Raw genomic sequence first — 16,604 nt, 5'->3', positions numbered from 1 at the left:
GACAACATGCTTTTGGTTGAGGATCATTTTTTAAATGAAGCTACATGGCTCAACAGCATACAAATCTGGATCAGCGCACCATGCAGCAAGAGATTTATTTTTTAAAGACTTACTCACAGTGTACAAATGTAAACCTATCACTTGATCTTTAACCATTGCAGCTCGAAGAAATGTCATTATAAATACACACCCGAAAAGTTATGCTTTGGTGTTCAAAGATGATATTTTAACAAATTCATCAAAAAACCTGAGCAAGCCAGCCATTCAGAAAGAGTAATCAGACCAGAATCCTTTGCTACACAATTTCTCTTCCACGTATTCAATATTACAAACACCACCCAATGAAACCCAGAAACATCTGTTGCAGCAATATTCTCAAACCCTGAAGGAGTCGAGGGATGTTATGCACTGCTTAAACTTACAGTTCCATCTTCCAGTTTAAGGTAAAGGATGTGGTCCTCTTCCTTGTAATCCTTTGTTAGTTCAGCTGATTGCCACACCTCCTTGGGGTCAGGAATCCATACTTTGGTTGACTAACACAAAAGTAGACAATGTTAGAGTATAATTTTGGAAACAGAGTTTGACCAGTAAGATATAAGTATGTACTACTTTGAGGCAAAACTAACAGTGAATGACTTGATTAGCACTACTTCAATCACACTTTCTCCCTACTTCAACCCCACAAACAGTACCGCCACTATCTCTACTGCATATACATGCCAACCTGCAAAATGCAGAAGCTGACCAACTGCCTCAAGAATCTGACAGCCCCAAATGCTGAACTTGTCATCAGCTTTGACTCAATGGGAGCATGCTCAACTCAGTCAGAAGGTTGTTGATTTAAACCCCAAATCGAGAAACACAATCTAGGCTGACATCAGTGCGCTACTGGGGGAATATCACACACACACACGATGAGTTATTCCCAAGATACCATACATTACTAATTTCACAGTTTCTTTTTTTTTTAAAAAAGGAAAAAAGCCGATTAATACTACAGTGGTCTCACAGAACAGCAAACCTCAGACTTGCTTGGCCTAATGGAACTCAGTAGAATGTAATTGTGCACCCGAGTTGGCCTTCCCATTCATGTCAATTTTAGCCTCTAGGTTTCTGCAAATTCCAGCTAAACTTTTACCTTCTCCTAGTCACCACCACCTCCCTCCCCCTCCCCTCAATGCCTCATACTTTAATAGTCCCACTGGGGCTTTTTTTTTTTTTTTGCAATGCATTCATTTAGTTTCATTTTGCTCCATGAAATCTGTTACCCATTATTTTGCACAGCAGAGGTTTAACATTTACACAATGACCTTGAAAAAACCAGAATCGTCAAAACTCAGCTACAAGCAAAACCACTAGAGACTTTCAGTTTGAGGCGATCATCATTAACTACTTGTGTAATGTAACCAGGATGACACTTGGGAGTTTACTGGTCACAACAAGTCTACTCAGTGCAATGTATAGGCATTCAAACTAGGGTCCAAAAGTTGACCCAAAGGATTGCAAGACCATCAGAATTATGTCCATTTGAGCCAAGCGTTCTTTTATGTATTTGTTGACTTACTAGCCCATACTTTCTGTAGACAACACCAATAATGTTTTCTGCAATAATATCATTGTTTTCTTTGGATAGATGCCATTCTTTCAAAAGCTACATTTGGCAGTTCCCAAGAGCACGCCAGTATTTACAGGGAGTCCCCAAAGTGAAAAGTCTAAAAAGGAAGAGAGAGTGCATCAAGAGTACAGTGAAAAGCAAAAATATGGTGCCTGCATGTATTTTAAAAGATGCTGCTGGATGAATTAAAATATTTGCATTTATGTAGCACTTCTCTCAAAGCTATCACACAAGACAAAATACGTTCAAGGGCAATGATTACGACAGTCATTTTGCAGAGATCCCACAACAGCAATGAGATAAACAACCAGTTATTATATTTTAAGGACGATTGGCCCAGGCATCAGAAGACGGCCCTGCTCTTTGAATAATGCTACAGGATCTTTAATGTCCATCTTAACAGGTGGCAGGCCTCACTTTAATGTTGCATCTCAATGATGGCACCTCCCAACAATGCAGCACTGGCGTGTCAGTCTAGATCATCTACCCCAGACCTGGAATGGAGTTTGACTTTACAATCTTGAGACTCAACCACAATACTGAGCATCACATTTTTAAACATTTATTACTTTGAAAAAATACTGTACCACAGTTGAAGTTGTGTGTGGGAGTGTAGTGCAATTTGGCAACCACCACAAAGAACCGAGCTGTGTTACCATGACAACAGGATCCCAATCAAAGCAGCACTAGTTAACACAGAACAGAGGCTAAAGAGCAATGCTATTTTTGTATTTATTTAGGATTAACTTCTTGTACCACCTGCTTGCAATTTCTTTATAAACCATGCTAAGTACATGATCTCTCTTTCTACTCGTGCTTTTTTCAAATTCAACTGAATTGACTTCAGGTCAACAGACAGCTACACAAAATAGTACTGTACGATGGCAATGGTGGTACATTGCACTAACTTCTCCGAGTTATTGTCCTCAGATGCTGTCATGGTGGGAAGGGTATAGAAAGGAAGTACCCAAGTGGAGGGCTAGCTACTTCTCTTTGGGGGAAAACTATTCAGAATTGAGGCTTGCAAACCTCAACTCGGAAATAAAGTCTGGCCGCCAGTATATCCTTTAGATTGGTTTATCCAAAGCACGAAATAGCACACCATTATTTAAGAGCAGAAGAACTAAGAATTAGGAGCAGTAGGTCGGTCATAAGACCCCTTGAGCCTGCTCCACCATTCAATAAGATCATTGCTGATCTTTGACCACAACTCCACTTTCCTGCCCGATCCCCATATCCCTCGACATCTCTACAGTCCAAAAATCTCCCTCAGCCTTGAATATACTCAATGACTGAGCATCCACAGCCCTTTGGGGCAGGGAATTCCAAAGATTCACAACCCTCAGTGAAGAAATTCCTCATCACAGTCTTAAATGGCCGACCCCTTATCCGGAGACTATGCCTCCTAGTTCTAGACTCTCCGGCCAGGGGAAACAATCTCTCAGCATCTACCCGGTCAATCCCCCTCAGAATCTTATATGTTTCAATGAGATCACCGCTCATTCTTCTAAATTCCAGAGAGTATAGGCCCAATCGACTCAACATAGGATAACCCCTCATCTCAGGAATCAATCTAGTGAACCTTCATTGCACCACCTCCAAGGCAAGTATATCCTTCCTTAGATAAAAGGAGACCAAAAGTGTGCATAGGTGTGGCCTCACCAAAGCCCTGTACAATTGTAGCAAGACTGTCTTCTCTTGCACTCCAACCCTGTAGCAATAAAAGCCAACATGCCATTTGCCTTCCTAATTGCTTGCTGTACCAGCATGCTAACTCTCTTTCTTGTACTAGCACATTTAAATCTCTCTAAACACCAATATTTATTAGTTTCTCACCAGTTAAAAAATATTGTTTTTCCATTCTTCCTACCAAAGTGAATAACCTCACATTTCCCCACATTATACTCCATCTGCCACCTTATTGCCCACTTAACCAGTCTATATCCCTTTGCAACCTCTGTGTCCTCCTCTCAGCTTACTTTCCCACCTAGCTTTGTACCGTCAGCAAACTTAGATACATTGCACTTGGTCCCTTCATCCAATATAGATCGTAAATAGCTGATCCTTGTGGCACCCCACTAGTTACAGCCTGCCAATCTGAAAATGATCGATTTATCCCTACTCTCTCTCCCCTTTCTTGAATAGCAGGGTTAGATTGGTCCCAGCGGATTGGAAGGTAGCCAATCTAGAATCTAGGGGCTTTTGGAAAATCACAACCAATGCATCTGCTAAACCTGCAGCCACCTCTTAGAACCCTAGAATGTAGGCATGAAAGTTACTAATTTTACAGCTACTTGTTGCTATACAATGTTGTGAAAACCAGTGTAAAAAAAGAAACTTACCTCCCCTTTGTTTAAAAGATCCAGGGGGGACAAGTTTCCACCTTAGGCGTAATCAGGAAATTGGGCACTAGTTATGTTACAGTTCAAGTTTCTGCCAAAATTCATTTGCGTAATCACAAATGTAAAATCTTCCATGAACCAGCTCGGTCAGCGTAATAGTACAGAAGTTTGATTTTTTCCCCTTTCAATTAAAAAATATTCATTGATGCATTTAAGAGTGGTAACCTGGTGCAGTTTTATTAATATAGCTGAAAATGGGTTTATCATAAGAGCCACCACCCGAGAGTAAACGGATTTTTTTTTTTTTAAATCACTGAAAATGTCTTTAAAAAAAGCTATACTGAACCATTTATTAGTTTCACTGGTGTACTGTAGTCAGTTCAATAAATTAAATATTTTTAATATGTAAAAACTTTTTTTTAAAAAAGGTGCCTGTGTGCCTAAGAAAATGGAGTTCAATTTGAAGACCTTCCTCTGTCTTGTTTTGCACACTTTGTACAAAAATAATAAATTGCAGGACAACGGAGTATTACAGTATAAACTCTTTTAATGAAGCATCAGGTCTGACCTGACTCACAGCAGTACAGCACCGTGTGGACCAGATGGAGTCAGGGCCCCGGAGTCTTCTAAGCAATAGCAGTCCTTACAGATGCCTGCAGGCCAATCACAACTCAGCATGTGATCACGTGAATATAATAGGTATTCCTTACAGATGCCTGCGGGCCAATGATAATTCAGTATGCAAATGTTACACCTCGAACGGCCACAATAGACAAAAACTCGCCATACTCATTATTTCGATCCGGGGGGGGGAAGAGACCAGTTTCTCGGGAGGGGGTGGTTGGCGGCTTCAGGCAAAATGATTTTTTAAACCAGAGTTAAAAATTGCGGAAACTCAATTTACGCTTGATGTAACCGCCGTTTAAACCTCCCCCGATCCTTTGCACTGGTTTGGTCAATTTCACCCGGATTGCGCGGATGGAACTAGCGAAAACTATACTCGTCAGCCTTTCTTAAATGTGAACCTTAAAACAAAATTTAAAACTTTCTTGCAAATCACTTAGCTTGTGGATTCATTTGAAAATGGGCAATTTCGGTAGAGATAAAAGGTTTGACAGCATGGAAAAGCAAATTGGCGAACTGCAAAGAAATATTCTGCAAGTGTTACTACATTAAGTGAACAATTTCATGAGGTGCACTGAATGATTATTGTTCTCCCTACTTATATTGGTGGCAGCGGACTATTTATACACATCTGGTATTGTTTATTAGTCTGTAGAACATGACTCGTCTACATTAACTTGTGAATATTACATGTCATTTTGCACTCTTAAGTGGAAGTGCAGATATTAGTTTGTCTACAATTTGACACAGGAACAGTTGTCCAAATGGTGAATCATAATTACTACTTAAATGGAACCAGTAACCAGGTGATCAAGCTTTCGTGTTTGCATTCCATTAACACGTGCCACCTTAAAACTTGAATTTTAAAGCAAAAAGCAAGATATATTTCTACATCATATGCTCAGGACAGTAAAATAAAGTGATTTTAATGAATCAAAGTTCAATTTACTGCCTGTCCAGTGTAAAGCTATGAACAAACATGGTAATATACCTTGCAAGCATTATCAGATCTACGACATTTTTAAGTCATGATTAACACTATTGTGTGTGTGTTGGGGTGGGGTGGAGGGAGAAGGGGGAAGGTGACATCTGCACCCAAAAAGTTGGAGAGAAGATTACAAGGGATTCCTGAAACGGCACAGTAAAAAAGTTTATTTTCCAAGAACCAGTGTTTTGCTTAAATACTGCAAGACAAATACAAAATTAAATCCCTACATGCAGTACAGGGTAGCTGCTCCCTTTACTGTCCATGCTTTGAGTGAGCGAGTTCTTACAACAAATTCCAAGAAATATATAAAACATTCATGATCACACTGCTCAAGTTGCTTGAGTGGGGGCACCTCACGGCAAGCCCCGTTGGACTGACTTTTCTCCCCTCACCCTTTAGCTCGAACATATTTGTGCCACAAATTGCTGGAAGTGCGAGTTAATAACAGCAGGGCAACAGAGCATCTGGGACCATGGTGAATGATGGGACCAACAGTCTATCTCCTTAACCAAGGAGATTTAAGGATAAGGAAAGAAGCAGGAACAACAGAGAAGGAATTAGGGTGAATTAGAGTCAAATCAGGTACAGAAAGAGAAATTAAAAAAAGAGGGAAAGATTGGATTGAGAGAAATGAGACAGACAGGAAAAGAAAAAAAATTAAAATTTTGATTTTTTCATTTAAATCTCCAAGGACAATTTACTACCTGTAGGAATGAGACTCCACAGTTTAAATTGTTCCCTTTCTGGGCTGGAGAGGTTGAGGAACATAAATCTCAATTAAAAGAGCCCTTACGCTGTTAAGTATCAGCCCTAACTGTCTGCGGCAAGTTTAATTCGTATTTATTGTGCAAATGCAGCAATTTCTTGAAACTCGGTGGGGGGGGGGGGGGCGGTGGCCGATAGCGAGCCCCCATTTTTGCGAAGCTAACAGCGGAGCGGCGCAAATCGTCCAGCAATCTGTGGTCATTCTTAACTCACAGGGCATCACTTCCCCGCCACAAAATTGCTGTTATTTACACATTAATAACAGCATGCACATTAAACTCGTTCTTTACCTAGAAAATTTTGGCTGTTAACTTGCATCTTTCCTCAAATATATCAACAGCAGTACTTTGTGTTACCAAAATGTAAATTTTTAATATCAGGACCTTCTTCCAAACTTGAATATACAGAATAGTATGGTTTCAGTGGAAACTTTTTTTTAAATGCAGCTGATGTGACCATTTCAACAAAGCAGAAAGACGTTCTCCTTTCCCACTCATTAGTTTTCTCTTCAGCAGTTTCTGTGTTCAGCTCTTTATACTTGCTGACCATATTGGCAGACGATCATAGAGTTTAATTGCTATTCAGGTAGATCAAAACTTTGACTTGGTCTTGCCTTTTTAAAAAAAAGTAATGGGCAAAGTTAATTAAGAAGCTGCAGACATTCTGAACCTGGTAGTTTCTGTTCTTGAACAATTTTTTCCATTGATTCCAAAATGACTGCCTTAAGTGGTCATGTGTGACAAATGGATGAGAGTGTGAAAGACAAGAACTACACTTTAGTCAGTTTGGCTTAGTGGTAGTACTCGTACATCAGGTCAGAAGATTGTGGGCTCAAGCCCCACTCTAGGACTTGAGCATTGTCTGAGATGCTGTCCTTCAGACGAGATATTAAACAGAGGCCCAATCTGCCTGTTCAGGTGGACATAAATATCCCATGACACTATTCAAAGAGGAGCAAGGAAGTTCTCCTAGCATCCTGGCCATCATTAATCCCTCAACCAGCACAAAAACAGATTAATTTTGTGACTGAAGACAGAGGAGAAAGGCCAAAGTGCCTTTGGCCTCCTCTTAGCATGATCACAGAGCACTATGTCCAGGTTGAAGTTGGTACCCAGGTACAGAGGCGATTCTGCCAACACAACCATTGATAAAAAGTACTGCTGCGGTATTTTCAGGAACAGAACCGATCAAGCCCACCCTGTACAATGTCATCCACCACATCACTGAAGTCAGAAATGGAAAAGAATGGGTAACGGTGGACAACTTTGCCTCACTCCTCTGTTAAAGGAGATGGGAAAGTCTCCAATCTACCTTAATGTGGCTCTCAGAACTGAAGCACATTTCCCAGATAAAAATCAAAGACTTGGCCTTGTACTCCGATAGCTTCCAAGTTCACTAGGAGGGCAAGATGGGAAGTATTTTGTATTATGCAGAAATAAGTTAGGTGTCAGCCTTGGTTCAGTGATGGCACTCTTGCCCAAAATCAAACTTATATTTATATAGCGTCTTTCATGTAATAAAACATCCCAAGGCGCTTTGCAGGAGCATTATCAAAAAAGGGAGTTGAGAGTTCAAGCCCCAATCCAGAGCATGTAATCTTAGTGCAGTACCAGTGCAATACTGAGGGAGTGCTGCACTGCTGGAGGTGTCGTTTTCAAATGAGATTTTAAACACAGGCCCTGCCTACCCTCTCAGGTAGTTATAAAAGACCCATGGGACCATTCAGAGAAGAGCAAGAGGTGTCTCGGGGTGTTCTGGTCAACATTTATCCCTCAACCAACATCCCAAAAAAGATTATCTGGTCATTTATCTCATTGTTATTTATGGGTTCCAGTTGTGTGCAAATTATTCCCTACATTACAGTGACTACACTTCAAAAATGATTTAATTAGCTGTGAAGTACTTTGGATGTCTTATGGTCATAAAAGGCGCTATAAAATGCAAGTTTTTTTCTTTCAAGTAATACCGATTGAACCATGTGAATACGATCATAAACAATACTTCATCATACTGTGGAATAAAGCAAGGAAATAGTTGGCCATGCCATCTACTCAAGTTCACTCTATTAGGAGCCACACAGACCAGGTCTCAAGCAGTATGGTTACCAATATTCATCATGGCTGAGCACCTAGACCCACTTACTCGCAGCACAGAAGCAGTCAGCCACTTTGCCGTGGCACTCTTCTTCTGTCTCAGGGCCAGCACCCTGCCCAACAATCGGCAATTGCTACCTTCTCCAAGGAGCATTATTGGCCAGTGACAAGGTTTCCCAAAAACACTGATTGATGCAATTGGAACATAAAAAGGTATGCCAGGTTTAACTGCATAGACTGATTGCTGTGTCTGCCTCTTTATATCTCAAGTGCAATTTTTGCCAAACCATCACAATTTGACTGCATCACCCAAAGTGATTCAATTAGTCTACTTGCTCATTAGGTCAAATCAATAATGGTCGTCTTGTATGAAACTCACTTGACTGCAAAACTGGCTCCAACGACAAAGTCAGTATTAAAATGTTAATATTTATTTCTGGTATAAAAACTCAATAAATCATGGGTGGCGCATGATGAGATTACTCATTAAGACCAATAGCATGCACTATTAGATGCGGTGCTGTAACCTAGACTTCAAATCTCCATTAATGTTTAATATAATGCAGACCAATTTTCTTTGCCAGAAAGACATTGAGATCTCTTTCCATTGGCACTCCACAATTAAAGAGATCTTGTGCTGCTCTACAGATGGGACATTTACATCTGTACTGAAAATATCATTTACTTGGGACATTTAAATATTAGAAACAGAAAAACATTATTTCACCTAAAAATTAACTCTTGAAAAATTTAACCTGAACTTCACTTTTTTTAAAAATCAGCCCAAATTTTGCAGTCAGCAGCGAACGAACGGTGTTCACCGTTCCTTACACTGGCCCACATACTTTCTATGGGCTTTTGCACTGGACTTGCAGTAATTAGAAATCGAAAACAGTGTGCCCGCTACAGAGGATCTGGACTGGGACCCATGTGATCAGGGCAAGCAATGATGTGTCTCCTAAACCAGATTGAAGAATCCTTACTGAGGCACAGGGCTGGATTTTCATTCAGAAGTCGGGAAGGAGGTGGGACTACAACTTCTGGGTTGTAGTCCCACCTCCATCGAGATGCGGCCAATCCACACGATTTTCACTTGGTTGACCTTGTTGAGCCCACCCAGCGGGCTCAGCAGGCCAATTAAGGGCCACCCGGCAGCAGGTGACGTCACAGACTGAAATTTCATCTGTCAAGACATAGAAACATAGAAGATAGGAGCAGGAGTAGGCCATTCAGCCCCTCGAGCCTGCTCCACCATTCAATGAGATCATGGCTGATCATCCAAATTCAGTACCCTGTCCCTGCCTTCTCCCCATATCCCTTGATCCCTTTAGCCTTAAGAAATATATCCAACTCCTTCTTGAATATATTTAATGAACTGGCCTCCACCACCCTCTGTGGCAGAGAATTCCACAGGTTCACCACTCTCTGGGTGAAGAAATTCCTCCTCATCTTAGTCCTAAATGGCTTACCCCTTATCCTTAGACTATGACCCCTGGTTCTGGACTCCCCGGCCATCGGGCACATCCTTCCTGCATCTAGTCTGTCCAGGCCTGACAGAATTTTATAGGTTTCGATGAGATCCCCTCTCAATCTTCTAAACTCCAGTGAGTATAAGCCCAAGCGACATAATCTCTCCTCATACGTCATTCCTGCCATCCCAGGTATCAGCCTGGTGAATCTTTGCTGAACTCCTTTCATGGCAAGATCATCCTTCCTCAGATAAGGCGACCAAAACTGCACACAATACTCAAGGTGCGGTCTCACCAAGGCCCTGTACAACTGCAGCAAGACATCCTTGTTCCTGTACTCGAACCCTCTTGCTACGAAGGTCAACATACCATTTGCCTTCTTAACCGCCTGCTGCACCTGCATGCTTACCTTCAGCGACTGGTGCACAAGAACACCCAGGTCTCTCTGCACTTCCCCTTCTCCCAATCTATTGCCATTCAAATAATAATCTGCCTTCCTGTTTTTGCCACCAAAGTGGATAACCTCACAGTTATCCACATTATAGTGCATTTGCCATGTTTCTGCCCAATCACCCAACCTGTCAAAATCGTACTGGAGTTTCACAACATCCTCCTCACAGCATACCCTCCCACCCAGCTTTGTGTCATCTGCAAATTTGGAGATATTACATCCAAGTCCCTCGTCCAGATCATTAATATATATTGTGAACAGCTGGGGTCCTAGGACTGATCCTTGCGGTACTCAACTAGTCACTACCTGCCACTCGGAAAATGACCTGTTTATTCCAACTCTTTGCTTTCTATCTGCCAACCAGTTCTCTATCCAAGTCAATACCTTGCCCCCAATCCCACGTGCCTTAATTTTGCACGCTAATCTCTTATGCGGGACCTTATCGAAAGCCTTCTGAAAGTTCAAATACACCACATCCACTGGTTCTCCCTTATCGATTTTACCAGTTACATCCTCAAAAAATTCCAGTAGATTAGTCAAGCACGATTTACCTTTTGTAAATCCATGTTGACTTTGTCCGATCCCGTCACTGCTTTCCAAGTGCTCTGCTATTACATCTTTTATAATGGACCCTAGCATTTTCCCCACTACCGATGTTGACAGATGAAATATCAGTGTTTCACAGCTGTTTGAAGCTGTCAAACACTGAGTCTGACTTCTAACCCGAGTCCTTCTACGCAGACTCAGTTAGAAATCTCGCCGGCACTGAAAGCTGAAGGCTGTCACTTTTGACAGCTCGCGGCCATTCTGCTTTCTGTGCCGGCTGAATGATGGACTCCCGAAACCTAGAGGAAGGAAGGCTGTAAAAGGTAAGTACAGGTAATTTAAACTTCTTTGCACACTTTAGACACACCAAACACACTTACCTTTGCACTCATCGCTCACCTGAACACCGACATCTCGACCCCTCCAAGTCCTTCAACCCTACGACTCTAACTTGGCGTGGTTTCAGAATCACAGAATCCTCACAGTGCAGATAGAGGCCATTTTGGCCCATCGAGCCTGCACCGACACATATCCCACCCTATCCCCGTAACCCCACGTATTTAATCCCCCAACACTAAGGGTCAATTTATCATAGCCAAATCAACCTAACCCGCACATCTTTGGACTGTGGGAGGAAACCGGAGCACCCGGGAGGAAACCCACGCAGACACAGGGAGAATGTGCAAACTCCACACAGGCAGTCGCCCGAGGCCAGATTTGAACCCGGGTCCCTGGCGCTGTGAGGCAACAGTGCTAACCACTATGCCACCATGCCCCCTTTTGGAGCCGTCGGGAATCCCACACGACAACCTTCAAAATAGGGATTAGGCTAAAAACTGTCTGTTAACTACCTGTTAACAGGCAGTTAATTGGCACTAATCCCTTCCCGCTTCGGGTCGGCGGGTCCCAGTGAGGGGCGGCGGGCCCCAGTGCGGGGCGGGTACCCGCCTCCTTTGAAACTTACATGGAGGCGGGTTTTGGGCGGGATGGTGTCGGGACCCCCAAATTTGGGATTTTAAATCCCCACACGCCTAAAAGCCCGCCTCACGGCACACTGAAAATCGACCCCACAGAGTCTAAACCAGGAAGTGTCAGTTAGAATATTTAATTCAATGCCAAATCATGTACAGAAAGCAAAATAAAGAGAGGGAAAGAAAGATGGGATTAAGAGAAAGATAAAAGGAGGCAAAAGAAAAAAAAATTAAAAATTAAATCTCTAATAATTAAAATCTGAAGGAATGAGACTCCCAATTTTCAGTGCCAGAGGTGTTATTTGGCAGCAATTAAGACTTATACGCCATTAAAATTCACTTACACTTAAATATACAAGCCCTAACTTTTTCTGGCATGTTTAGTGTGTATCTAGTGCTTAAGAACCACAACCGCACACCAAAAAATGCATTTAAAAGCCAAGTCTCTCGGTGAGATACCGGTTGTATCAAAGCTTCTGGGAGGAGCAGGGCAACTCGGAAAGCAACTGCCTGATTTCCATGTTTAACTGCGCATGTGCGAACGCTGATAGCCTCTCCGTTATTCTTACCGCAAAATCCAGGCCAATGTCCACCTATCCCTTTTCTCCAGAAGGACAACCTATTTTCTCTTGAATTCATTTATATTTGCTTCAATAGACGTGAAAAACATTCTGGTCTTATCACACATTCAGAAAGAAAGAATAGAGACGTGTAACACAGAGCTGCAGCCCAACAGCCCCTTTTGTTGCCCAATTCAGATGAAGCAATGAACAAGCTTATTGAGACACAGAAACAGGCAAGATGGTACAGGTGCCATGTGTAATTCCAGCTAGAATGGTTTTAGTAGGACAAAAGTGTGTGTCGGGCAAGTGTACAGATTGGTCAAGAAACCCAATGCTGACTATAAAATACCGGTCAAGATATTAGCCACCAGACTAGATATGGTCATGCATGGGCTAATCCACACAGACTATATACAGTGCCACCTGTCAAAGGACACCAGGTCACTAATGTGGCGCATCATGCCAATTGCACCAACACACCTGCCCTTGTACTCTTGAATGCGAAAAAGGCATTCAAAAGGCAAGTGAAAATTCCGGGACGACACAAAAAACAGGTTTTGGTGAAACATTCAAGAGGCAGATTACAATCCCTCAGCTCACCTGCATTCTCACTGAATCAGGGGACTAGACAAGGATGCTTCCTTTCCTTTCCTCTCCCCGGTTGGATTTGGCCAAGTAAAAATCAGCGAATCCAGGCTTTCATACGCAGTACAGACTGGAGGTAATGAACATGAAATATCCCTATATGCTTTTGAGACACAGCTATATGTAACCAACCCAACCACCTCATTGCCAAGAATTTCCTAAAACAAAGAATTTTGATGAATCTCTTTTATAAACTCAACTACATGAGAGAAGAAGGCATGTCCCTCACACAGGAGGTTTTCCAGACAGATACAGAAATTCTATTCCTTTGCATCTCACCAAAATTGACTACCCTGTGCAAAGTCCATCCACCTTATCAGCATATTCACTGCTCTAACCGGATGGAACAAACTTCCCTTCGCTCTTGGCTAGGGTGAACAATAAAGATGTACATGCTCCCGTGTTTTTTTTTTACCTACTTCAGATGCTGCCAATCAAGGTACCATTGCAACACTGGGCAACAGCAAGTTTTAGCACTTCCAACTGGCCTTTTTGATATAGCATGAAACGGAGTGCAACCACAATAACGTATCCTGACTAATTCACAGCCATTAATCAGACCCAGAATAAAAATAAAACGTAAACTGCCAAAATATAGTAATATCACAAGTGTCGTGCAGAAATACCAATCTTGAATGCATTGTCTGAAAGGGTGGTGGAAGCAGTTTCAATAGTAAATTGGATATATACTTGAAAAGGAAAAGTTTACAGGGCTATGGGACTAATTGGATAGCTCTTTCAAAGACCCGGCACAGACACGATGAGCCGAATGGCCTCCTTCTGTGCTGTATCATTCTATGATTCCATGACTGCTCCGTGATCTGGATAGTTGCATCTCCAGGTTGCTCTGGGCAGGCAAAAAGTCCACAAATGCACTTGCAAGCCCCTTGGAATGTCAGCTACAGCTCTTGCAGGTGCATTTCCACATTGTGACCAAGGATGGAACAGAAAGTTGGAGGATGTCTGGGAACATAGTTTAGGCTGACCAGTAAGGAAGGAGGGATGGCAAAGTATATGGAGTCAGACCCCAAACACCAGTACTTATAGCAAACTGCATGAAAGCCAACTCAAAAATAAAATCATACATTATACCACACCCACACACACTCCACAAATTCCACTTCCACAGCAGGCAGCTGCTACAACCAGAAGGACACCGTCCTCCATACATTCTGGACAGAGTCCAAAAAGGTCACTGGGAACATAACCAGGGTCCCAATTGTGAAGGACTCGGCTCAGTGCTTGCTGGGCCTGCCTAGCAGATAGAAAGGGCCTCTCACAATGAGCAGCTAGCACAACTTTCATTACTAAGTGCAAGATGATGCATTCCTCCCACCCCATAGCAGAGTGCAGCCCCACCCCCAGCAAATGTGTGGCTGAAACACATACGGGATATCTATTAAGTCAGAAGTTTGGTCTCTGCCTAGAAGTGGGAAAATACCAGATAGTCTGGATGGAGTCCATTCTTGTTGACCCACTCAGCACAGCAACCCATCCACTCTTTTGCCATAAGAAGCACCAAACCCAACCAACATGACCACCAGCAAGCAGGGCCCCTCCCCACAAACCCCCAGAGCCAAAGTGCCTCAACCTGCAATGTTCCCAGTACAAGCTGCCTGCTGTGGCAGTACATGCCTCCTACAGGCACCATGCAGAAACTCCATAGACTATTGATGGGAGTCTGCACTCAAATGTGTACTTTTACACCTAAATATACAATGACTTCAGAAAATATCTAAGTGAATGTTTCTTTAATCATACAATGGCTTCATGAAGTATGTGCCAATGCACACCTTTTAAGAATAGCTTCATAAAATTTATATTGTTTATGCATATATCCTTGTAAAATAAATGTACAGAGAATCCAGTATTTTTATGAACATATAAAATCCTTCGGACTTAATTAACCTACAATGTGTCTGCCACTGACTGACAAAGGGAGACCATATTATGATAGCCAAAAACATTTTCTTGGGCAAATTACCATTTCAACTAATTGACAACTAGTGCTTCCCATTGTTTACAAGCTACAATAACATGCAAGAAAAACTCATTTTTCTTTAAGTACACTTACAATCACCTCCATCCATTGCTTCCTAAATTAACACACTAAATGGCTATTATATTCACATCAATTGGCTTTTAAATTGGATTAGTCCACAAGATAAGATACATTAAAGATGCTATATAAATGTAAGTTGTTGTTGCACACATTAGACATTGATGTTATTTGAGTAAACTCGCAAAATGGCATTCCTATGACTTTACTTGGACAATGGTCCCATCAGCTTTAACTTCAATACAACTTTCACCCCCTTACCCAAACTTAAAGATTTTACATTTTGTTGCATGAATTCTTTTAACAGGTGATGTGAAAATCGAGTCTGGGGGGCAAATATTTTAAACTACTGGTTTCAAATTATACATTATAAAAGTCCAAAACTTAGTCATTAATGTAGCTTTATTCAGTGCAATAACAACAAAAAAATCACTTCTTTAAAATACAAAACACTCTCTATGCGGGTATACAAATCTCAAAAGTTCCGCAGTTAGAAAGCATCAACTATGTTGGTATTATGACTAAAGTAATCACTTTTCATGTTTTGTATAATAAAAGTTATTGGCTGGGCATACCTTGGTGTAAAGTTCAGCCACGGACATTTTGCCCGGACAGAGAAAATCCGCTTCTTCTGAAACACACACTTACAGGACGCACAATCTCCCTCAGAATGGGTTTAGAAAAACTTTCCTTTTAATTGTTAAAGTGCGAGCTTTTCCACATCTGCCTGGGGCAGCTCGGCGCTGACCTTCGCTCGGACAGCACTAACTTTCTGCACGTGACCGCAAGCCACACAAACACCTGCACTCAATCTCTGAGGAAGGATCCCCAGTCAGCCCACAAGCCCGTTATCATTGGGCGCGGGCAGTGAGCATTACTTTAAACACTGTGTGCTATTGCAATATAGCCATATCTATAAAGAACGCACTTAATCAGAAAGCCCAAACATAACGCTCATCAGTAAAATGGAACATGTGTAAGAGAAAGGGATGATAATCAAACCTTATAGATTTGACTATACTCCTGGGCCTTTAGAATGCTCTTCCCATGGAGTTAAAGAGAGACTGACTTCACAAAAAAATGTTTGGGAGGGGGAAGAGCCAGAATAACTTAGGTCACTTTCACCAACAGAGCTAAGTCCAAGAGGAGAGGAGTGAGTTGGCACCAAGGAGCCCAAAGAAAACTGAGGTCAGTGGGTGTCAAAAGATGCAGAAGGTGGTCGTAGGAGGCCAGTTATCGCAGCCAGTGTTCCTCAGGATAGAGTCCTTGGCTCAATTATCTTTCATTCATCAGCCTTCCCTCTGTTATAAGGTCAAGAGTGCGGTTTGCTTATGATTCTACAATGTGCAGTTGCATTCACAACACCTCCAATAAGGAAGCAGTCCCTGCCAGCCTGCAGCAGGACCTTGACAGGCTTGGGCTGACTACTGGCATTTCTGTCACATAAGTGCCAGGCAATAACCATCTCTAACA

The 16,604-nt window shown here is 42.1% G+C and overlaps 1 protein-coding gene across 1 annotated transcript in view; it reads right to left on the bottom strand.

The window, feature by feature from the left end:
* The window catches only part of LOC147108173 (unconventional myosin-Vb-like), a 196,481-nt gene extending 180,477 nt beyond the window's left edge, over positions 1-16,004 (bottom strand). Inside the window, exons 1-2 of the mRNA XM_086004704.1 lie at positions 15,707-16,004; positions 423-533 (exon numbers count right to left, since the gene is read on the bottom strand). Of these exons, the coding sequence (XP_085860830.1) occupies positions 423-533; positions 15,707-15,733 (138 nt within the window). The 5' untranslated portion in view covers positions 15,734-16,004. The remainder of the gene's footprint in view (positions 1-422; positions 534-15,706) is intronic.
* Between the last annotated feature and the right edge of the window lie 600 nt (positions 16,005-16,604).

Source organism: Somniosus microcephalus, chromosome 13, assembly GCF_052327205.1.
Source record: "Somniosus microcephalus isolate GS21.2 chromosome 13, FLI_Smic_1.0, whole genome shotgun sequence".
Lineage (NCBI taxonomy): Eukaryota > Metazoa > Chordata > Chondrichthyes > Squaliformes > Somniosidae > Somniosus > Somniosus microcephalus.
Note: the sequence above shows the minus strand (reverse complement) of the source record. Positions and strands in the feature narration are given on the sequence as shown.